Genomic DNA, 25,821 nt, shown 5'->3' with positions numbered 1-25,821 from the left:
CAGTCCATCTGAGTGTCTCTGTGAGCTGATAAGATGGTTTCAGGCATAGATTACTACATTATGTTCTTTTTATCTCAGACTCCTTCTCTCATTTCAAACCTTAGAGCCCAGCAATGGACAGGAATCCAGAGAGTCAAAAGAGATGAAAAAGGCCCTGGCCCCGTGACCAAGTGGTTAAAGTTCCACATGCTCCACTTTGGCGGTCTGGGTTCAGACCCTGGTGGGGACTTACTCCACTCACCAGCCATGCTGTGGTGGTGTCCCACATACAAAAAAAAAAAAAAAAAAAAAAAAAAACAGAGGAAGATTGCCACAGATGTTAGCTCAGAGCCAATCTTCCTCAGCATAAAAAAAGAGAGAGAGAGAGAGAGGAAATAGATGGAGAAGATATTTGGAGACACAATTGGAGGTTAGGCTGACAACTCAGTGAGCAGCCGAGGGCCTATTTCTAATTTCATAGCAAAAGCGTGGCCAGGGGAGAAAGGTTCCTAGGTCATCACTGCCCATTCACGTGCTGTGACTGCCAAAGCTACATCTCCATCCACCCTTCTATCACGAGCTCTAGACCTTAAATCTGAACATGCATCACATGTTTCCTTTCAACGGGTTCTTCAAATTCAACACATCCAGAAAGAAACTCCCCATCTTCCCCCACCCTTCTTTTCTAGCCTTCCCTATCTCAGTAAATGACCCCACCATTTACACAGTTTCCAAAGCTAGAAACCCAGGAGTCACTGTTGATTCTTCACTCTCCTTACATTCTATATGGACTCAGTCACCAATTCCTACTGTTTCTATAATTAAATGTCTGACGAGTCCCTTCACTTCTCTCCAGGTCCACTGCCACGATCACTATTGCCATTACTGCCGTTACTATCTCTTATCTAGGTAACTGCTCCAGCTTCCCATCTGATCCCCTTGCTGCCAACCTTTCCACACTCCCATCAGCTCTCTACAGGACTTACAAAAGTGCTCCGTAAAAATACAACTCTAACCACAGCACGCCCCTGCTTAACACTCTTTAGTGACGTCCTCTAGCACCTTCTGTCTGTTAGGAGCAGAACCACTTATCATGCTGATTTGTATTTGCTTATTTACTCTTCTCTGTTTCTCCCACAGGCTCTAAAATATGAGAGTAAGGTCTATGTCTTGTATTCCCAGTTGTCAGCATAACGTCTGGCTCAATAAATCCCAGTTAAAGAGTGATGCTTCCGGAGATGAAAGGATTTAACAAATGCCTCTTCATATCTGGGCATATTAAAGAGGATAAAGGTGTTCCTGGGAGGATTAAACAACCCAAGAAGGAAACTAGAAAAAGATATCCTGAGGACGCAGAGTGGAATTAAAATGAGTGGAAGCCTCAGTGAATGGGAAAGGGGAAGGAAGAGGACAAGAGGCGACTGTAACCCATCTTAGTCTCCCCACGAGTTACAAAGCTAAGCTCTTCTCAGAGTGGCAGGGAACAGAAGCAGTGATAGTGAAGTCAGAGGTTCTCAAGAAAAAACAGCAAGGTATGAGCCAAGGAACAATTCAGAGGGTTCACAGATACTTGTCGGTGTCAAGACATTTTTTTATTGGCTCCAAGTTAATCCCCGATAAGGCATGCGGCACCATTTTGTATATACCCTTCCATAGCTAATAGGGAGTATGATGCTCTTCAGAACATGCATTTGACATATGACAAATGGCATGCTAAGAAACCTGGGGTAAAAGATACATGTCACTTAAAGTCAATAACAGCTAAGGAGAAGTTGCCGACATTAGGAAAGGAGATTTCAAAAAGTTTAGAGAAAAGCAAGGTACAATCTCATAGCCAGAGAATAACCAGAAAGTAGTACCAGTTCCTGTGCAGGCCTGGGCAAGAAACTTAAAACCTGGGGACTCAGCTGCTGCTTTTCAACTCTTCCAGCTGATGATTATAACTCTGGAAAAGAAGCCAGGGTATATAGGAAGGGAGCAGCTGGTCACACAGATGGTGTCAAAGCTCAGAATTTGATATTCTGGATTTCAGCTGATGACACCAGAGGTGGGGGCTCCTGGAAAGTGACAACATGTATCACAGAAAACTGAGAAGAAGGTTTCAGGCAACACCTGACCACAAGAGAAGTATTTTGAAATTTGAGATTAGAGAGCAGCACTGTTTAGCGAAAACAAACAAAGTTGTAAACTGGATCACAGGGTGGATATCATATATGGCAGAGGAAGACGGGTGGTAGTGGAGAAGCATCTCCACAGTCGATGGGGAAAATCTGGTTTAGATGGTTATATGCTAGCGTCATGAGATGCTAACAGATATTTTCTTAAGGGCTAAGTTAAGTTTGGGGAATCCTACATACTAGAGGCCACTCTTTGAAACTGCACGTTGCACGTTAGCGTAGTATAGGCTCTGAGGAAATGCTCAAAGAAAGCAACTTACTCACGGTAAACCCAGAGTTTGCCATGGTTTTTAGGCCACATAGATACTTATATGACGTCCACTCTAACTAACAACAACTGTGGGACACTGATGTTCCAACAGGTCAGTTTAGAAAACCTGGATCTATACAGTGCACAAAGTATTGATAATAAGAACAAGTCAAGAACAACAATAACAACAGCAAAATCCCACAAAACTAAAAATACGGGGAGTAAAATAAACATGAAACAATAACATAAGCAGGTAAATATTATCTCACAGATAAACCACGACACTGGAGTAGGAATTTAGGGCTGGAGTAGAACAACATAATGGTGTGTTTTGGATAAAAGAAACAAGTGCAATGTAATGGCCTCAGCAGCACTTCATATGCAGAGGGTAGACAGGGAAGTTCACCAAAGTGGGAATGGGATCGTGCTGGGGAACATCGGGGTGATAATAAAAGGGGAGAAAAAGGAAAGAGGCGTAATTGTGGGAGCTCACAACACACATCAGAAAGGCACGATGTGAGAGTAATGAGTGATTGATTTCCTGGGAAACCCCTTTGATAAAATCAGAGGATATGAAAAATGTGTGCCTTGTTTTGCTGATAATTTTAATCTCTCAATAAATAGAAGAAGCAGTAAGGAATGGGATTTAGTGTCAGTTTAATTTTAACAAATATGGGAAGAGTAGTTGGCCATTTAGAAATATCAGAAACTTTGGGAGAAAGCCAAGTGCTCATAAAATCCAGCCTCTCCATAATCCTGTCAGAGATGTTTTAGAGGAGATTTCTTGGAAGGAAGGTTACACTAAATAATCTTTAAATCCCTTCTGAGACATTAAAGACTGCCTCTAACATTCTACAGCCACACTGAAGAATTTCAGAGGCGGATGGCATGAAAACTGAGCGAAAGCAACATTCTGTGGCTGACTATGTTGGGAAGAAACAAATACGCTACACATTAGGTACAGTAAAAAGAGTCTAAGATACTTCATGTAAATATACTATAGAGCTGTAAGAACTGAAACAATGTGTTGCTGGAATAAAGTAGATTAGTAGTACAAAATAGATATTTCAGAAATGGAGAAAAATATACATAAGAATTGATTTTCTGATAAAAGAAGGAAGTAAATCAATGGAGGCAAGGAAAATTGGGAATACATATCAGCTTCTAGAGTGCGAAAACCGTTCTGTATTTAGAAATAGAATAAAGAACTCACAGAGGAAAAGTTAAACATAACTTTTTTAAAAAAATAAACAGACATTTAGAGGCAAAAGACAGACTGGATAAATATTTTTAGGAAATAGGAATGCCAAAGATCAAAATGCTTACTTAACAATTAATGACCAAACATAAACCAATAAAAAAAATCACCAAGAACATTATCTGATAAATGGATTCAGTATAAAAATAATCTATTTACAAAAGAAGAACTATGAATAGAAAATGAAGGGGGAGAAGGGAAATAACTTTCAAAGGGTAGTTATGAAAGAATTTAAGGAAAAAAAATAGGATGCCATCTTTGCATATCTAACTGGTAAACAGTAAATACATATGTATATATTGGAAATTAATTGCCCAGTACTTACCAAGAAACTCTAAAACGTTCATTTCTTTTGACCTGCTAATTCTACACATAGTAGTCTATCTGAAGGAAATAATTCTAATTGCTGAAAAGCTCTATGCATAAAAATGTTCAATGTAATATTATTTGTTAAATAAAAGAGCAAAAAGGAAGAAGAAATAAGAGTAATATTTAATACATACTTACTATGCTCAAGTACAATGCAGCTATTTTATGTAAGTTATATTTAAATCTCACAACAGTCCCATGAAAGAGATACAATCATCCTTTTACAGAGAAGGTAAAATGCTTTTACATGCTTGAAGAGATTAAGTTCTCCAAAGAAACTGGGCTAAGGAGTGAAAAAATGAAACAGCCTAAATGTAAACACCAGAACAGTTAAATAAACTGAGGAAGATTTATTCAATGGATTATTTAAATTTTTTAAAATATAAAACTATAAAATAGAAAAATAATTTCCGATACGATATTAACAAAAATGCATAATAGAAAATTTTATATTTAATATGGTTAAAATGTTTGCATAGAGGAAAGACTGGAAGAAAATACATAAACGCTAACCAAATAAAACAGAACCTGACCCTGAACATAATGTCAATGAGTAGCTTCGGCTAGCGGCCCTGAGAACAAAGTGAGTTCAGTTCAATCGGCAGACTGGGAAAATGAAGAAGGGATGCCCAAGAAGACCCTGGAAGGCTCAGAAACAGTTTAAGCAGTTTGGCTAATATAGGAGACAGAGAACGTAATTCAGGGCAGATACGGTAAATCTCCTATAACGAGGAGGGCTGTAATTCTTGTCATGGTAAGTTGCTGCGAAAATCATAAATCGGTCATGGTTAAAATGTCAGAAGACTCAGAATCCTAAGAAAAAATAATGAATTATTGAGGTTGCAGCTTACTCTGGAAGTCACACAACATTTTCTGAGAGAAGTTAGAGGTGGAGACAAGAGTAATCTCTGCTATATGAATATTTCAATTAGGCAGTTGGGAAAATTTGAGTGGAAAAATACAAGTCTTTACTTTCAAGTTACTAGAAAGAAGCATCTGTCTAGATCAGCTTTAGGGAAAAACGGTCTGGATAAACACACGTTCAGACCACAGAAAATGCCATTTATGTACATACACACATCTCGCCTCAGACTAATCTTCAGTTGTACGAATTTTATAGCATTTTGCAGAATTTTATAAATATCTTATGTATAATGTTTTATAACTCAATCTTTGACTTTTCTTTTTCTGTCGCCCACTTTCCCTTGTCTTCTGTCCTCTCTCAAGTTCTTTCTTGTTATATTAAAAAAGGAACCAGATATTTATTTATATATGTGTGTATGTGTGTATACACATATATGTATGTATATAGCTACACATGTGCAGATGCACACACACATATAAAATTTACTACTGCCAGCTTAGAATTTTATATCTATGGCTGCTATTGACAAATAAACAAACAAATCCTGGCTCAACTCAGCACAAGGTCCACAGGTCTGTGGGTGCAGAACTCAGCAACTCTCCAAAGACAATTGGTTTCTACTTAGTGCATACCATCTACCCCCATCTAACTTGATGGGCAAAAGTGAATTGTTCTTCTGACATTATAACAATGATTGTGGTATAATAACTGACTGTCACCTCTGCATTGCAAATTCTGGGAGGGCAAGGACACTGTCTGGTTTTTTTTTGACTGCTGGAGCCCTTGCACCTGGACAGTGCCTAATGAATATTTGTTGAATGAACAAATGAGTGAGCGAGTGAGCGAGTGAGTGAATGTTGCAAGTCCTATGTATCTTTCCACACAGCTCAAGCCCCACCTCCCTATATCTTCTCTCAGAGCCCCAGTGATTGATCCTTCAGGAAATGACTACATTACTAGCCTGCACCACTACTTCAAACCTGATTCCATACATTACTTTCATTGCTTTCTTTTTTTTTCAATTTAAGGAGACATGCTCCTCAAGGACACTTACATATGTATACATTTATTCTATTTCCCAAAGAACTTGTCACAGGCCACACGAAAATTCTCAATAAACATGTATTAAAATAAATGATGAAATCTTTTAAATGACCTTCTACTTTGTGACATTTCTAAACATTTCCCCTATTGAACACATTGTATTATGATTCCAAAGTGTACTGGAAGGAAAATATGGAATTTAGTCAGTTGAGCTGGTTTTCTAGGTCTGCTACTTCGATGCTGGAAAAGTCACCTAAACTCTGGTCCTCTGTTTCTCTGTTTTTTAAAATGGAAACATTAACGAGAGCAGCAACAACAATAAGTAACTACCTATCTCAAAGAGACGACTGGGATCAAACGGCATAATGTACATGAAGGACTTTTGCAAATTGGAAGGCAAATATTAGCCCTTCCAGTTACCAAGTTAAAATATGAAATTGATGTTGTAGCGCTACAGATGATGGATACTGCGTATGGCTTTTTGCTGAGAACAGATATCAGGCAGGAGAGCAAGGTGATGAGGAAAAGAATCTCAAGTACAACCTGCCAAACATGCCCCACTCATAAATCACAGAGCATGCCCAACACTTGCGGGCAGACAGATTACTGGGCACCTGTCACCCACACCCCTTGGCACTGCTGCCAGCATCTTCAAACCCAGGAGAAAGCTTACCAGACACAAGCTGCTGTCCAGGCAACCCCACAGGAACCATGCCCAAGTTATTCATGGCGGTGGCCCAGGCTGTGGGATCTGTCACCGACATGTTGAGCTGGGTCGTGTCTATCGCTATACTCCCCAAACCATCGGCTGCTGCAGAGAAAAACAAACGACGACTTAGAGTCAATAGGCAAGGGTGTTTGCTTGAAAGGAAATCACATTTCTAGAGATGTGAGGCTTCATTTAGCACATTCTCAAACCACGAAAAAATAAAGCACTGTAATCTACAGCAATGTTTTCTCCAGACGTAAACAGAGTTTCCGAATACACTCTGGGAGGAAACTTAATGACATGTACTTTATATTATACACAGCATGCCATTAAGGAAGTACCCCTGGAAAAAACTGAAGAACCGCTTTCTCCTCCCAGTGAAACAACCTTAGTTAAGCTCCAAGGTTGAGAGGCAAAGCGGGAATACTCTCTTGGTAAAACAACTCAATTGGCTTAGTAGACAAAGAATAAATATATTCAACTGTTTCTGAGAGTAATTAAGAGAATCTCTAAAAACAACTGTCAAGTAGTCAGACTGGTCCTGACTGAATTTATTAAGTGTTACTTTGTAACATATTTCCTCCCTTACAACAAACTTTTGACATCATCACATTAAGGAAATGCAGGTGTCTGACTAAAATGACATTCCAAAATATTTCTTATAAGCACAGACTTTCATAAAAACAAATAAATAATATTAAAAACAAATAGCACAGAGCTATAAAAAAACCAAAAACCAGCAAAACATGTCAAATTTGACTTAATGCTCTCTGATAGTCACTAGTTCCATGGCCTGATTTCTTTGAGGACCCCAGGCTCCCAGTTCAATACATGCTTTCACATCTGGGCAAGCTTTTCCACTAAGAACTCAAAATGCCTTGTTTTTGTCCTGTGCTGGCCACCGACATTTACCTGCAGCCATCATCTGAGGAAGCTGCTGGGGACACTGGGTGATGCCTTCAATGCCACCTGCATCTACTATTGAATTATGAGCATCCTGGGAGGCAGGAGCAGTTGGATGGCTGAGTGCAGGGTCCCCACGGAGATCATTGGATTCTGCAAAAGGGGAAAAGAGTGTGGTGAGAAACTATAACAGTTAACTGAATGAGCCTTCGAGGGAAAAACTACCGTCTATTCAAAACAAACAAACAACGAAACAACAAAGAACAACTTCCAGTCACAGGCACAGAAGTGGAGCTGCTTCCTGTGCCTCCGTGGCTGTCCCCCTGCTTGGTTTCAGAGCCCTGTGATATGGGTGGGTCAACTGTCAACCTGCCTAGAGCAGAGCTTGGGCTGGCTGAATAAACAGCCCCGTCTGCGAGCACTTCTCGAGCCTCGCCTCCCGCTGAAGAGACTTCAGGAATGGGGCTTATCAGCCCCTGCACAGCCTCTTCCACGCACTGCACATCAATGCAGAGGGCAGACTCAGGGCTAAGGATGATTTTTTTATAGTTAAAAAATTAATTGATGTTGTTATTTTGGAAGTCGGTCATCTGTGAAATGTATTCAGAGAGGAAAAATAAGTAGGGAAGAGGAAGAAAAAAGCAAGAAGCCATTCACCGTAAGGCTGGCAAAGGAGTGCACCTAAATTACAATAGTCAGGAAAGGCAAAGGGAAAGAATGGCATGCAGCCCGTAAAAGAAGATCTAGAGGGTGCTGGGGCAGCAGAGGAAAAGCATTTGTTTTTTTCAGTTCTATGAAAAGATAGATTTAACTGGCCACAATTTGTTTGGTCTGAATTTTCCCTAGAATGGCACAGCTTATATATATGTATTTTTATTAGACTTTTTCAAAGCACTTTCCTAACAGAAACAAAGAACAATAAAACATTAAATAAAGTTGCAAAGGGCCCCTCTGTTTCACACTATTGATAAAATGCTATGCTTTCTCTCCATCCTTAAAAATGCAAAAACATAGCATTCGTACACATATGTTTTAAATGCACCTTCACCAGTTCAAAACTGAAAGATAAAATACATCACTTAGGTGGGTGAGAAATTTGAATTTTAAGTAGATTTGATATACCAACTGAATTTCAATATTTATTTTTATTTAGATATAAATGTAGAAAGTTTTCTAAACCATCTTTCCGTTAATGGCTATATTAGAATGAGACGCTATGGTCTGTTTGTGTATCTAGTGGAAAGTTTGGCCCTTTTATGGCATAGTCTTTTATTTCTTTGATTCTTAGGCGTGAGTATCAGTAATCCCTTTGAACAGTGTAGTGTCAAAGAAAAACTTATTGCCTGTTGACTACAAGTTTAATTCAAATGGAAGCTTGGGTTTCAATGTCTCAAGGATAGGTGGATAATGAGCAAATTGTTTCCACAGTTCTCACAAGTCCCCAGCCCTCAACTAAGGGGCCATATGAGATAGTGGAGAATTTTGCCAACAGTCTGCGGGAAGATGAAACATCTTCATCACTTAGTAGTGAAAGATTCCAACTTTGGGAGCAAATTATCCTAAGGACAAATATTTTATTCCTTGCAATTAAACTCTACTACCCAAATGAATTCAGAATGTGCTTATGTATTGTGCATCAATTATCTCAGGCAATGGATGCCATCAGATAAAGAGATTCTCACCAAGTAAAATAAACTCAATAACATAAATAGGTAGCTGAACTAAATGTCTGCCATCCACATACCACCAATATTTCTGTGATGAAACCTCAAAGCACTTTCCTTTCTCCATCTCCAACCATTTCAGATCAGCAACAAAGAATCAGGCTAGAATGTGTTCATTCTTTTGCTCAAATGGCCCTGTAGTAGAACCCTTTCAAAGGATCACAAGGTCACTATTTATCTTACTTATCTCCCCTAATGAAGTTTAGCTGGCTGGCTTCCTTCTACCTCAGATTCTCCCCAAATGGGCATTAATCATAGCTTTTCTCTGTCCTGTGAGTCTGCAGTTCTGGAATGCTCTATCAGAGAACATCTCCCTTTCCCTTGTGGGCCTTATGACTTGTGCCTGATGAGCTATGTTTCACCTTGCCTTTTTGCTACAGTGTTTTAGGGATCATGTTCACTTTCCTTGGCTCTATAACAGTCCATTCCAATGGTAGTTTTCATTTTAGTCATTATGGTCTTACAAAGGGGCATGAAGTGTCCTGGAGGCTCATAGCTTCCACTCACACTTTTCATGCCCATCTTAATAAACTGATACTGTTTGTATACCTGGATTTACAGCCTAAAGAGAATTTGTAACATTCAATTTATTATTTTCTTCAACCTCCACTTCAATAGTTTCAAAGCCATACAACTTCATGTTGCTACCACATATCTAGAATGGTGACTGTGAAGTCACTTCTATCACATCTCAGGCATTTTCAATAGTCTCAAGGATGCCATGCAATTCTTTAAAAAAATTAAATTGATTTGATCACTGGGCTTGAAAGAAAGGTGATATTTTTAATTAATTACTACCTAGTAATTTATGAATAGTCATAAGAGCTATTTTTGTTCTCTACTAACATCTATCATTCCTATTGAATACCTGCCTCTTTAAAGGATTCAAGACCATAATGCTTAATTTATCATTCAAATCAATTTCTCTGCCTTAGTTTTCTTATTTCTAAACTATAAAAAAGATTACTATTCCTAATGATGTTTATTTACACACAAAGATGTGGGGAGTTAAAAAATTCTAACTAATAAAGCACTTGGAATATTGTAGGTGCTAATTATTATTATTTTATTTAGAAGTGTAGTGTTTCCATTAAGGTGCCCTGGGATCTTTGTGTTCTGCTGGATAATTATGTAATTAATTCTAAAACAGTGAGTAACACTTGATATTTCTAAAAGTAAGTGTTGCCCTAGTTTTCTGTGCCACATCTAATTTGTAGCAGAATAGTTCTTCATTTTCTACAATTACTTGATAAAACAATACAATGTAGTTCAAAAGAGGTACGAAGTTTTCTCTCTCGGTTTCTTTCTGCCTATGCAACTACAAAAGCTTTCAAGAGATTTATGACCAATTTGTGAAATTGGTAGTTTCTATTTACAGCTTTCAGTGAGGTAAGATCATCACAAAACAATCAGATGTACAAAATGCCAAGGGCAACAATACAGCTTTGTGCAGGGTTCATCTGAAATCTAACCTCTTCTTCATTAAGGCATTTTCAAGTACAAAACCTCATGCCCAGTTTTGTAACTATTCAACAAGACATATTTATGCTTAGGATTTTACTGGGTTATATCAATGGGGCAAATAAATTTTGAAACTCACCAAGAATATGAAAATACTGTTTGGTCTAAAAAAAAAAAAATGGCACAGGCTTCTCCCACTCTTACTAACACAACTCTCTCTAATCCTGTCCAATTTTTACAGGTCCCTAAGACACACACACTGCAAATAACAAAACCCATCTGTCCACAAAACAGATTCCTATTAAAAGGGGGTAGAGATGAGTTAGGTGTTGGTATTGAAAATTCTTTTCTTTTTTTTTTTTCTAAAAAAGAATGATTTTGTTTGATGTACGCCATTAGGTTCATGCCTACTTCAACAGAAAAATAATTATAATGAGAAAATCAGATTTATTAATGTCTTGTAAAGAGTTGATACCAAAGGAAACTTATAAGACATCTGAAACTTTATTTTTATAGGAATTGTTCATTTGTATTATCATAGTTTATATTTACAGTAAAAAGAAAAATGCATTCCCATCCAAAATTCTACTTTCCTCTTCTATCACTAATAAAATATTTCACTTTGATCTTCATGTAATCAGTAGGATACTCTCTTGAGTTTATGGAAATGTTTCATAGTTTAAAGCAATACAGAATATTGTTAAACAGATGTCATTTATGTATTAACTCCATGATCTTTAAGCAACTGCCTATGAATAATAAGGGAGACATTTCTGCTTCCTGTACTGGTAAACTAAGTAATTCAGACCAATTCTCCCACTGAGGAACAAGTAGAAAAGCTAATGTCTTTCATCAGCTTTATAAATTTCTCACTATTATCTCTTCAAATATAAAAGGATCCCAAAGGACACACTCTAATTAGTAAAGAGGATTACTAAACTGGCTAAGGAGAATGGGTTCTGTTAAGTATGGGGCCTTTTGTTTTACCGACCTAGGAGATAAGCAGAATGTGCAAGTTTTGAGGCAGGGTGGAATTTCTCTGCAAAATGTAGAAAAAGAGGACACCAAGGCTAAGTGCTTTAGGAGAATGAAAGAAGGGACCTTTGGTGGCCACCCAAGGGAAAAAGGGACTTCAGAGAAGAGAAATGACTAAAGCATATTTTCAAGTGATTCATTGGAAAGTATACAGTGGAAATCTTTCCCTGCCCTCTCTACAGAAATGTCAATAAAGTCTACATTGCTCCTTACTTCTTAGGATTAATTTTTGGGTAGCGGGGTGCTTTAGAGGAGAAAACTTGTAGAGGGTAAGGAAGAGGAGCTGATAGTGGAGCTTACCTAAGGTACTATAAGATAAAGCATGAGAAACTTTTCATGTTAAATATACAGGATGTTGGTTATTAACAATCAATCTCTCCTGATTAATGGGAAATAAAAACATTAAGGTTTTGAGGAAGAGATTTAAATTAGATTAGACTCCATGGGGAATTTCTGATGAGAGAATTGTAAAGCAGGAATATTACATCAAATAAAGCTAAAAAGATCCTGAGAAGGATGGAGAGAAAAGTTGCCTCTTGGAAATGGCATGGGCAGAGGATGGAACCGGGCAAAGACCAGTTGAGGCAGGACTGAATCCTGTAGCACTTTACATCAAAGCCAGGAAATCAAAAGGTCTTCTTTAATATCTAACCTGTTACTCATATATTTATAAAATCACTGTTTTCAGAAGTGTCACCATTTGACATACATCCCAGCAGAGTGCACCTGAGGACAAACACCATTTCTGTTCTAAGTAGTTTTTAGTTTGTCCTTTAAGGCAAGAAGACAAAGGAGATGCGTACTCCCTCCTCCGTGCCCCCATAGCAGCTGTATCTTTCTCTACATGAGCATTTGTAACTTCATTTTCTAATTAGTTGTTTATAAACAACAAGCTTAGAATGATTAAGGAAGCTAGTCATCTTTGCATACCCTGCAGCTAGCAAGCACAGTACCTGGAATGCGGCAGGTGCTCAATATATACATAAAATTATAATTATTTATAAATTTATAAAATATTTAAAGTTATACATAAATTTTACATATATGCATATATATGTTTTCCAAATGAATTCAGGCATAGAAGGAAAGGAAAAAGGAAAATGAAAAGGGAAAGAAGGAAGTAATAAAGGAACTTCACTTCCAGAGTCCGATCCCCAAGGCTGGAGGTTTGAAAGCCAAAGAACACAAGAGTGGAAATTGCTGCCGGAAGCTCAAACACAGAAGAATTTAAAGTGTCAAAGAAAGACAATTTGAAAAAATGTTAGATCTTTCCAGATAAGCTTTTGGTGCACTTGACAAGTCATTCTCCAAGATCTAAGACCCCACACCTCCCTGGCAAACCCTGCCAGGTCAGAAGCAGCTTACAGGGATGTTCGCCTTTTGTGAGACTTCTCGCAGCTGCTGGGTGAATGAGCTGAAATCTATAAATAACAGCATCTCTAGACCCATTAAGCAGTGCATTAGTGTAACAAAGGCATGTACGTACAGTGCTAAAGAAGTGAAATCATTGGAAGAAAGCAAAACTTTCAATTTGGCATGCACCCCAGAAGATAGAAAGCAGATCCGGCCATTTCTCAAACACAAAATACCATTAAGGCTCTGTGATTACATCCTCCATTTTTCCACTTTGTCTAGCAGCCAGTTTTAAACTTCAAGCCATCTTCCTTCCATCTTACGGAGGAAATGGTTACTGAATGGATGATAAGGTTTTACTCATGACATGTTTGTCTTCGAAGAACTCAACGTTGAGAGAGAGAGAGAGAGAACCAGAAGTTTCCCTCTGAAACCATACAATCAAAAAAATAACCAAACTTGCCAAACAGACAACTAAACCATTATGTGCAGGATAGTAGATAAAGCAGATTATCTTTCGACACAAAGAAAGATACTATCTGGCGTTACATATATAAATATAGAGAAATGACAAAGGTAAAATTATTTCATTTTCAGGACACCTTTGCTTTTAAAAAAATTACACTTTGTATTTCTAAATTGAATGAAATAATAAAAGAGAAAGCTTGAGACCTTAGGGATAAAGCACTTCTCTTTCCATTAAAAACAGAAAAGAGAAGGGGCCGGCCCAGCGGCATAGCGGTTGAGTTTGCACACTCCACTTCGGTGGCCTGGGGTTCATGGGTTCAGATCCTGGGTGTGGACCTACACAGTGCTCATCAAGCCATGCTGTGGCAGCATCCCACATATAAAATAGAGGAAGAGTGGCACAGATGTTAGCTTGGGGACAATTTTCCTCAAGCAAAATACAGGAAGATTGGCAACAGATGTTAGCTCAGGGCCAATCTTCCTCTCTCTCTCTCTCACACACACACACACAAAACAACAGAAATGAAAAGAAAATGGGACTGGATGGTACTACAATAATATGTAACTTCAAAGTCTTTGTATAAGCAAGTTTTAAAATACAGGACCTTCCACACACAGACTGTTTCAGATTTTCTGAGAAGGGCAATATCACACTTGAAGACTGTGTATGAAATAGGTAAGAGGTCAGCTCACTCCTCTCATTAATGGGTATCTATCAACCACACACACACTATGTTGTCATATGTTGTTTCCACATTCCAAAATACACCCACCATAGGAAAAGTTATCACTGCTGGCCCTGCAGGTGAGTGAATTATGAAAGGAAGCAATCTCATCCATAAACATAAGCCTGGATCCCTTAACACCAGAAGAGTCTCATTTTAAGTAAAGCCTTTTCTAAAAAAGTCCCTGGGATTCAGGACAAGCACACCCAGGTTCATAGAATATCAAAGTTCGAACCGGAGAGTTCATCAGTTCCAACTTCTTCTAGGTTCAGAAGGCCCCAAGTGTTTCTGACAGGCAACTATTTCAAAACAGCCGTCATAGCTCACAGATTCTCCCTTCAGCTGAGCCCTTTCCTGGAAAATAAGAGATCTGAGCTCTGCCTTTGAATCCTACTTCTGCAGTGAGGTGTGGCCTTGGGAAAGGGACTCTTGTGTCCCCTGAATCGAGATATGGAGGCATGACTGCCAACTAAGTCAGTCACAGACAAGTTTACGAAAGCAAATAAGCACATGTCAGAGAATTAATGCTTCGCCTCAACCGACAAGTTTCCTGTTTGTACTCTCTGTTTTCTCCACGTGCCCACTCAAAAAGTCCTACAGAACGGACAAAGTAAACGGAATGCTGTAACTATAGAAAAGCTTCCCTTGAAATGGCAAAGCTATGGGCTGCCAGGAAAGAGTAACAGAGAGGACCAAGGAAGGAGTCATTTTGACAAAGTGGGTAACACCTCCTCAACAGACTTCAGGGGCATTTCAGGCTTCAAAGGCACAGCCATCAGGAGATGTGAATTCTATCAACCACAGATGCTGCCACAAATCAAAGAACAACTTTTTATGCACGCATAGTGTAGAAAGGCCTATCGGTCACATACTGGTCTTTTCGGTCACACTTATGCACAGAAAGCGATTTCTGTAAACATTATTATCTTATACAAGAAGGGGCAGACAATGTATAATTCTATAATTTGTGCTGTTTTTTTACTCAGTTTTTTCATTATGTACTCATTTTACACCTCGACTTAACCATGGAAAACATATTAAGCTACAAAGTGGAACATTTTAATTGTAGTGGGTGAATAAGTGACCCTTAAATGGCTGCAAACTCTGGTAAATGAATTATCTATTTTCCAAAAAGCCCTGATTACAGCTCTTTAATCTATGGAAATCTACCTGCAATAAAACCCAGATCAGACTGTGACCAGCTGGAGCCGGTTGCTCATCCTGTTTAACATTTCTCCTAGGAGGGGCCCGAAGAACACGTTTGTTACTCTTTAAACTAATGTGCTCTTAATGATGCCATTGCAACACGATGAATAAAGCATTAGCCCTGCAGTCTCCATCACCCCAGGACTTACAGACTCGGCAGGACGCCTCGACCTCCACTGTGTTGCCCTGGGCCAGAGACCTTGTTTTCCCTTTCTCTAAAGGACCAACCACGGCCCTTGTTCACATTCTGTAACCACTGGGCAGGGCAGTCCGGTCCCTGGACTGGCCTTTTTTACTCCATGGGGGGTCGCAGATGGTGTGGCTACCTCGTGGGGGTGGGCTAGTTGGGGGAGAGCTACTGAGGCATGAGGGCCCAACACAAATGCATGTGCAGCAAGACATCCACCTGGAAAGTTCTAGGCTGGCAGGGAGCATTCTGAGGAAAAGGGTCAAACCTTTGGTGCCACTGGCTGTGTTCAGCAAGAATCAAATGGAGGTACTCAGAGGAGAGGAAGGCCTGCGGGACCCAAAGGTATTCAGGTTCCTGAGGGTGGGGGTGAAGAGGGGGGCACGTCAAGGTGGTTCTAGCCTCCAGGGGCCACTCATGGTTCAGAAGCTAAAGGAAAGATTGTCCTGGTTCTTTCTTGATAAAGGTCTTTATGTTCTAGCTGCTTTTGGAGGTCAGGGATCATCATCAGAAGTAAGGACTGGCTGCACGCAGTGATCTCATCAAGGCCTTTATAACACAGAAAGCCCCCATGGAGGTTCCTGCCCCCAAAAGGGGGGTGGGGGCGTGGGATAAATGCTAATGGGAAGGTTCCAGCACTGAAAACAAGGTTGAAGGTCACTGTAAAACGCTGCTTCTACAGCTATAATGCCTTCTCTATTTTCTCTCTATCTTGGTTATGGATTTCCATAAAAAGGTGTAAGTGTGCCGCCGCCCACTCCACCTTCTCCCATTAACACTCATCCTCCCTGACAGTAGGAGGTGACACTTGCCTCTTAAGAATGTCATATAGAAATCCTTCCCTACCAGGGGATGGCATTCGGAGAAGTAAGCTCCTCAAATAGGAGCTCTTTCCCTACTCCAGTCCTCCAGATCAAGGACCCATCTGCCCCTGAGAAAGCAGCCTGTTTTCTAACTATGGCAGTGTTATCAGTGAGGCACTGAAGACACAGAGGTCTACGTTATCAGAGAGCTGAAAATGTTCTGTGTCAATGTGCACGATCAAAAACAAATACTCATGTAATGAAATACCTACGAATTTTTACATATAACTTCTATAATTACCAAATTTAATATTCATGTAGACGTCATTATAGTTCAAGATTATTTGTTAAGTAGGCCTTCCTTCTTCACTTTGTCAAAAATTCCTGAGTCTGCACAATTACAGAGAAATCAGAGCTGGTTTTAAGTGAAAGGAGTAACTTGTAGGCAAATAATTTCAAAAGCAGAATTATACAAATCTTGTCCAAAAGTCCTACAGACAAGATTGTATCAAATGTTAGGTGGGAGTGCATTTCATAGGTCTGATACGACCTGGGATGGGGCCTCCGAAAGTAAAGCTGCCCCTGCCTGGGGCCTACGAAGGTTTTAAATGGCTGTTTGGAGGCACTGTCGGTCTCCTTCCTGCCTACTACCTGTGACATAAAGCTATATTTCCCCGCAAATTCGCCAAACTCGGGTCAGGATCAAATGCCATCCCCAGTTATGTATTCACAGATTACTCACATATTATCGGGGGAAGGCGGAGGAGCGAGCAAAAGCTGACCCTAAAGAACACAGATACGAGAGAAAAACATCTGGCCCGTGATACTGAATGTAATTTCTTGTAAGCTCAGTCATAGTATTTATTTATGGTTTTATTATTTATAAAAAGGAAATTATGCTGAATGTGCTTTGCGGGAATTACAGTATATTGCTATTGCTACCATGGTTTATTATTTTCACAGGTAGATGGCTTAAACCCAACCTAAACAAATATTTTAAAAGAATTCCCACTAGCATCATCACCTTTTTTTCCTTTCTAGTCTTAATGAAAAAGATCTTCTACTCTTCAAGTCCTCTGATGTTCTTATTCTTGTGCAATTCTAAGTTTTATGGTTTATGAGATAATATTTGTTGTAAAATAATGACTAAGAAAATAACCAGCAACTAGTGGTGGTTAAACAGTGCAGTATAAGAAGTGAAGGCCTTTGAGAAGTGCAGTGGTTGTCTACTTCAGATGTTCACCAGGCCTTGACTATTAATGCAATTAAGATGTTGATTTTATTACTTGCACAGTGAAGTAGACATGCATTCGTGTACTTATCCAACATATCAACCAGACACAATCTCTACAACAGAGTTCCATTAATAAGCCCAAAACAAGGTAGACATAACAGTGAGACACATAGTCAACATAAAACTAAATGCAGCATTATTTCCACACTTCCCACAGTACAATCTCTGAACACCAAACTCTTAACTTTAATAGGAGACACATCTTCATTCAAACACACTCCCCAAACTTTCTACCATTCCTAACTACCAGCTAATTCAACTGTCCTTCTTCCTGGTAGTGACATTTGCATGGTAGTACAGTGACACAGTTCTTTTCAATCTGAGAATAAACATCAATATACCTTACATAGATGGCAACTAACATTCTTATAAGGACATTTTTATTTGAAAGCTATTATTACTAACACTAATACTTGAAATGAGTTCAAAAAGCTAAAGTCTATAAAGTAGGCGCCCATTAGGAAAATGGCTCACTATAGAACAGCCCCACATCTTTGAGCTCATGAAAAACCCACAACAATCTATGAGTTAGATGTTATTAGAAACTTTTTACAAAAGAACAACAACTAAGGTTCAGAAAGTTAAGCCTTTGGATCATTTACCCCAGGGCACAAAGCTAATGAACCGTAGAGCCCAGGGCTCATTTTGTCTTAGTCTGGACCTCCGTCGTTATAGATTTGGGGAACTGAGGTTTTCTCTAACAAAGAGCTGGAGTAGGAGGTCCCTCTTGGTTTGATTGGCTCTAAAGACAGAGGAATCTGGGGTAAAAGGTTAGTTCCATTCTGCTGGGGAAGCATTCTCTCAAGAGATATTTATTAAATACTTACTGTACACAGGTCACTGTGCTTGAGATCAGGAATATATTGGAAAGCAGGACACATAGCCTGTCTTCAAGGAGTTTGCAAATTAAAAAGCATGAGCACACTCCAGCTTGCTGTAATGTGGCAAACTAGATACTTTTTGGAGCCTTCCTGTTATAAGAAAACAATAACAACTAGATTCTGGATATAAGTACTTATTAATGTATTGCTAGGCTTGCAGTAAAGAAGGAAACTCACTAAGATTCCTCCTGCCTTCAGAAAAAAGAAAGACAAGTAGGCTGAAACCAGAAGAAGTTACCGTGAGCAGTAAGTAAACATGAAGCCAGAGATGCTTGGAGGGAAAATGCCAGATCAGCACTGAAACAGGAGACAGCCTGCCTTGGCAAGGTGGAGCCACAGGCTGAGGATCCCACGGTGATCAGGACCTGGAAGCTCTGTTGTGTCTTTGCACGGACCTCACCCCAGGCTCCAGCCGGCCATCTTGACCCCTCTACTTCAGTTATAAAAGTAGACAAGGGAAAGAATCTGAGCAAATCAGCAGAAATCACCAGTGGAAAAGATCTCCAGACCCATGCTTTACTAAGAAGCACATTTTCCTTAAAGTAAGCATATTAATTGTGTGTTTAGAGAAAAGGAGAGGGGGAAAAAATGCATAAGACATCTACTGGGGGTTGCTCTGTAGCCTGAAGGTTTTAATGGGTTAGGTTTTATCAGAAAATCTCACAAACACTTTTGCCCAAATTGGGCTTAACTTTGTCCAAATACATATACTGAGGATAAAGCTGTGGTTTGAGCTGAGAGCTTGATATAAGCGCTATCACCATCAAGGACTGCCCAGGATGGTTATCCCTGTGTAGATAGCTCCTATCTACAATCTCCAATACACCAACACCCACCACACTTCTACTACCTAAGGAAATATAACAGTGAGAGATAAGGATGGCGAGACGGGAAGGCTGGTCAGGGTCACAGAAATGGGATGGGTGGGAGGTAAGGTTGGGTAACTATTCCTTTTCCTTACCCCCTTTGTGCCAGAACCCCTACCGGTTCTATTTCCCTTACATCTCCCCAACAGGATGCCTCTAACACAATCTCATTACACTGGCAGCTAGCCACAGGCAGGCCCCTAGTTCACTTCTCCTTTCTGCCAGCCACCATGAACAAAGGCTACAAAGGAAGGAACTGGAGATACTGCGGAGCTGGGTAAAGCCATGAGCTGAGTCAACCAGAAATCCTAACTTCTGATTCCTATTCCAAGAGATCACTGACATAATGGAGGTGCTGGAAGCAGGGAGTCTATGTTATCGTGTGATGCACACTTGAATCAAAGTCCCACTGTGAGCTTATCAGAATCATTACCATCGCGGCACCTACTTTTTCATTCTCAGTAAAGATAAACCTAAACCCTGAGAGCTGATCTGGGGACGTTCCTCTTTCTGCCTCTCCTATGAAAATGTGAACAGCAATTTGGCAGCACAATTTGCATATCATAGGAGAGCTCCTGTCACAAGTCCCCTGTGGGCCAGTTTCCTGAGCTTTTCTGCTTTATGCCTTCACTCCTCATCTCCCAAGTTCTTTGAGGGACTAAGGCATAATGTCTTCTGGAGGAACTGAAAGAAATGAAACATTACTGCAAAACTGTCAGACATTTTGATAGTAAAAATCCAGATGCCTTTAGATAGGTTCTCATAAAGGAATTCTTTCGATCACAAAACAGCACCAAAAACTCCACTAAGGACAATTTCGTGAGTGCACCTTCACGCCAACGATTCCCCCTTGAATAGAACGTATTCTGGTCTTTCTGTTTTTTTCTACCAATATTTTGATCTAATTCATTGTTGGTACACATGACACCAGAATAATCAATTTGGTGATCTGAGCCCGTGTGTGGCAGAGGTTTGGCAGCAGCATCTCTGTTTTGGTTTGTAAACTCCTGTTGTCCAGTAGATCAAACAGTGGGAAAAGCTTGTAGTGTAATCTTGACATCTTGATCCAGCAAATGCAATTCAGAACAATGGCCAACAATGGCAGGGCCTTTTGGATATGTTATCTGCTGTTAGATCACACACTTGGGAACCAAGAGGAAGAGCAGGCCGTTTTAGGAAAGGCAGCAAATGGAAGAGAAAAAGTGGATTAATACTGAAAATGTGATGCAGAATAAAAGAGAGATTATAGTTGTATCCTTCCAATCAGAGTTGTATGGAGCTCAAATTGTTTCTGAATTTGCAAGCGCCTTTCTGAGTTAAACTGCAAAAATAAGTTTATATAAGAAAAGGTGATTTCTGAAATACATTAAATGTAATACAATGGTTGTAAACGTATATAGGAAATCCAGAAAAGTGCATTTCCTCCATGCCATGTGATCACAGTTTTGTTATATGCAGTTATATATTCTTATTTTATACTTTCTACTACTTTTCTTGTATTTGCATATTTGTGACCCAAATCAATGAAAGTATATAAAGTACAAGCAATAGGAGCTCAATGTGAAGACTAACCAAAGCATTTAACTGCATTGCATTGCTTGTCCACTGCAGCAAAAATTAATAAGTGGTACGTGAATTAGGTCTTGCTAACGTAGGTAGAGAGGTGTGAGAACTAGAACAGAGAAGAAGCTAAGAGAGCAGCCTACTCTTGAGTTTCCTCCCTTCACCTAAAACAAAACAACCGATCAGCTATTAGGTAATAACCCATGTTAAGTTTGCTGAGGCAAGTTAACAGCAGGAACAAGACATTGAGGTTAACAGACGATTGCTGGCTCCGTCCATTTACGTACATACTGAAACTAAATTGGGAAACCGCAGCAGATTTGATCAGGAGGTCTTTCTATTTATATTCATAATTCCTTTTCTTTCTTCCTTCTTTTTTTTTTTTTCTTTTTGTTCTTCAAAGAACACCTTTGTAGATTCGGGTGTTTTAAAATTCTGATCAGAATTGGCAGTGGGAAAAGAGGTGGGGAAATAATGGAGACTCCAGTCCTTATGCGACACATTCACAAACCCTATGAATTTTTAACGAAGAAACAATGTCCACAATTAGATTTGAAATGAGGTTTTCTTTGCAGGCGCTCTTATGGTAAGTGGAGTGTGAGTGGATTTTACTTTATATTCAGTAAATGATACCCAGTGCAAAAAAACACCACAATTTAACAGAAAATACAAGCAAATTGGTGATTACTCACAGACCTTTTTTCTTCTCCCAGATTTGCAGAAGTGTGGCGGTTTTTAAAATTGTATTTCATTTTATTTAAATGCCACATATATGCCAAGGAACCCAATGGTACAGAAAGTCATGTTCAAACAGTCATGACCTAAAGTTGTCCTTTTGTATTATGTGGAGAAGTTTTCATTTGTTTGATTTGATTGAAACTATAAAAAAAAATTCCCAAATGTAGAACTTTGTGGAGAAAGAAACTAGGCTTCCCCATTTGCAAACTAAGCCATCTCAAGTGAATATTAAAAAATTTAATAATGTTGAAGATAAGAAAACAGAGTGAGGTGATGGCTGCTTAATTTGCCTTTGAAGCCAATGGTTAACTCTTGTCTTCATATGGCTTAAGTTTTTAGTATCATAGAGATATATACAAATGGCTTCTCACGGCTCTTGGATGGCCTCCAAGGTCCTTCAGAATCTCCCTTCTGGCCACCTCTGTAATCTCATTTCCTACAGCTCTCCTTCTCCCAGAGCTGCCAGGTCATGGGCCCTGTTACTCTTCCTTGAGCTCGCCAAGCATGAGCCTCTCTCAGTGACTTTGCACTTGTCGTTCCTCCAGACACCTGTACAACCAGCCTGCTCTCTGCCCTCGGTCCCTTCTCTCCTGAAATATCACCCTCTGCAGAGAGGCCTTCCCTGACCTACCGAAAATAGCAACTTTAGTTACCGTCTGCCCTTCTATCAGCCTTATTTTTCTCCATAGGATTTCTCAGATTCTGGGGTTCTATTGCATAACTATTTCTTTGATAAGTTGGACTTCCATAGGGCAGGTTGACTTTTAAAATTTTTTTTATGCTTTTCCTGCTAATTGCCATCAGCCAAACGGTGTCTGGTACCCGGTAGACATGCATCTTCTCTCCCTCCACCCCAAATTCATTGAGTAAATATTATGAATATGTGTGCATGTATGTATACATATATGCACATATATATACATACTGTATTAATCACGTTTTTTATTTTCTGTACTTCTGATGCTTTGACAGCTGGGGCCCTGCTGACACTGGAGAGACTGCTCCTCCCAGAGTTGGCCCCTTCCTGGAGATAGCAAACTGCTCACCTGGGAGCACAGTCTTCAAACATGCTCCCAACCAGTCCAGAGCTTATACCCTCAATTATCTCCTTTGTGCGGCTCACATGGCAAACCACTCTCCCCCTGCCCTAACCACTCCACAGCTAGGTTCCAGACAGCTAGAGACAGCCCTTGTACCTCGAATCAGGAGAAATTATTTCCACTAGCCAATCCTAAGGCTGCTTACCCTGCTTCACCTATTCTTTCCCTCAAAAAAGCCACAATAAATAAATAAAAATGCCCATATTTGTCCCTCAGTCCCTCTGTATCCTAACTGACCCTGGTGCCTCCTCATGCAGCCCCCCATAGTATGGCATGCTCTCTCCTTTAGGAACTGTGAGTAACAAACTGACTTTTCAATGGCAATCTTCTCCTGATCTCTTGGCTTCACCATACCTGAATATTAATAAAATCTACATTTTAAAATGCACACACACAACACACAAATCTGTCGAATGATTCAATTAAACAAATGAAGTTCACTGTATCTTCAAGGAAAATGATATATAGTCATCATCAGGAGTTATGATTTCCCTGGACTCACGAGAAATAAAATGACTGTGACATTTTAAAGATTTATATGTAATTTAGCCCTCATCTTGACTCTGAGATTAATTTATGGATTGTTTTTGTGGTTATTACTGTTGGCTTCTACTTTGACCCTCCAGCTTTTTTTAGATCTAGACACCATTAACTCAAGGCAGTAGGCCTGCCTTGCTCTTTTTGCCAGACAGAAATAATTAACACTAGATACCGAATACCAATAAACTGTCAATAAAACATATACAAGGTTTTCTCTTTAAATATAAAGAAATAAGTCCTATCCATAATTTTCCAAATTACAGCGAGCTCTGAAAATAATGTGGACACAATTCCACGACTTGAAGCACTCAGTGAGTTTTTTCAACACATTAGAACACAGTTGTTGTCTTTTCATTCCAAGAAAATATAGTTCATGTTGTTCCGTGGCCCACTGGTCAGATGCCTCGATGTTCTTTGCTGGAACGCACCTCGGGCAGGGCTAAGGCTGGGCCGGATAGGCATGGCAGCCATAGAAACCGATCCTGGGAAACTGACCTTTGATTCACCCTCACAGTAAGCTCAGAGGAATGTGCTGGGTGGTTACCCATTACTTGCACCTGGTAAGGAGGAAAGCCTGAGGCTGGAGTCTTCAGCACAGTAGGGTTGGGCCAGAAAGATATAAAGACCACAAGAATGACAATGGGAGTTTCTAGAATGAACTGGGGGAGCCTCAACCCCGTCAGTTGCTGTCTTTGGCAGGAGAGTCCTTGCTGGGATTTGATACCCAGGGAAGCTTAACTCTCTAAGAGGGAAACTGCCATGGAGTCATCCATTCCACGCAGCTGTCTTCATGCAGTCAAACTCATGCCTCCTGTGCTTGCGTTACAGGGTCTTTCCAACCACAGTCACCCCCTTGACAGTCACATAATCTCTAACAGAAATAGCTGACCCTGCCGAAGGTATTAGTAATAATACAAGAATAATTTTCAGCAAACTTCAGAAAGGTCTTAAAACTGGGCTCATATGCTTTGAAAACATGCTTTTCCAATAAATGCAAGGATTAAGAATTTACATCAGAGGAGACAGGAGCTCTGTCGCTGGTCCATCAGCTTTCCTTTCTGACTGGCTGTGCATAGGGCCTCCTACACAGCACGGGCTCACGGCTGTTCCCCTGTGCGCACTGCTCTGCCTTCTCTTCCCTGTGCATCCTTCCTTTCAGGCTCATGTCAAGGCCCACCTCTCTGTGAAATGTTAAGAGATCAACTCTTTATGACTGCTTGCTCCCTCAAACTCTAGAGTTCCTTGAGGGTGTTATGTCAGGGGATTTAATGTGAGAAATGAAACCATTATTTTAATTTTTAATAGTTATGTTGATTTTGAGTCATGTGAACTTGATGTTTTTGTGCGTTAAAAAATTGCCAAATATTCACACTTTCATATAGTTCAACCTAATATGTGTCAGGAAAAAAATGTATTAGAAGAAAACCATATGATTTCACTGATAATTACTGCTTAAGAGGAGGCTGAAATAGATACTTTACTGAATCATGTATAAATAAATAAATAAGTAAATAAATGTTCTGATGGTACAGATATGGCAAAAATTGTTAAGCTGGTATCTACCACTGAACTGCAGAGCACCTGCATTTTGACAACCAGCGTTCTATATGCCCCTTTTGCCATTTAACATGCTCCATTTTTTTGTGGTTATTTCCTTTGTGCGTCTGTGGGTTTGTGTTTTCTCTCCAACTAGTTTCCCATACATTTAAAGGCAAGGAGCAATATGAATGATCAGTGTTTTAGTATAGTACCTTGTACACAGCAGACAGACCCACAGTAAGGATTTGTCTGGTCATTTATGATGAGGATATCTCACAAAGAAACGCCATTTGTTTTCCTTCTTGGTTATTCTAATGGAAACTGATGGGCCATGCTCTTCCGGCGAGGGAGCCTAAGACCTGGAACAATTTAAAGCTGAGGACTTTTAGTAGCATTGCATGTTGGAAAACACTGAGAAGTGGTAGGAGGCAGTGGAGTCTGTTGGATCAAACATGGGTTGACCACCTGGACTCACTCTATTTAGCAGCGTAATATGCACAGTCTCCTCCGCTTCCCAATCCCAAGAGACGATGCCACAAACATGTGGCAGAGAAGACACTGTGGGAAGCCAGCTCATCCTATGACATCCTCTTGGCATCCATCCTCTCTGCCCAGCTACTGACCACTGCAACCAGCATCAGGCTCAGTTAAATACTGTCCTTTAAAAACTGATGCCTGAGTCTGTTGAAATGTGTGGGGATAATTGTGACTCACATGCTTCAAAACATTAAATAATGTCACTTATACAACCTAGATATTTTTCTCTTTTAAAAAAAGCATAAAA

The 25,821-nt window shown here is 39.8% G+C and overlaps 1 protein-coding gene across 13 annotated transcripts in view; it reads right to left on the bottom strand.

The window, feature by feature from the left end:
• ENOX1 (ecto-NOX disulfide-thiol exchanger 1) overlaps positions 1-25,821 on the bottom strand; it is a 533,277-nt gene that overhangs the window by 184,880 nt on the left and 322,576 nt on the right. For all 13 annotated transcript variants that reach the window (XM_070480830.1, XM_070480828.1, XM_070480825.1 and 10 more), the window contains 2 exons: positions 7,564-7,707; positions 6,616-6,753 (listed from right to left, as the gene is read on the bottom strand). In XM_070480830.1, coding sequence (XP_070336931.1) covers positions 6,616-6,753; positions 7,564-7,576 — 151 coding nt within the window. In that variant the 5' untranslated portion in view covers positions 7,577-7,707. The remainder of the gene's footprint in view (positions 1-6,615; positions 6,754-7,563; positions 7,708-25,821) is intronic.

Source organism: Equus asinus, chromosome 11 (genome assembly GCF_041296235.1).
Source record: "Equus asinus isolate D_3611 breed Donkey chromosome 11, EquAss-T2T_v2, whole genome shotgun sequence".
NCBI classification, from domain to species: domain Eukaryota; kingdom Metazoa; phylum Chordata; class Mammalia; order Perissodactyla; family Equidae; genus Equus; species Equus asinus.
Note: the sequence above shows the minus strand (reverse complement) of the source record. Positions and strands in the feature narration are given on the sequence as shown.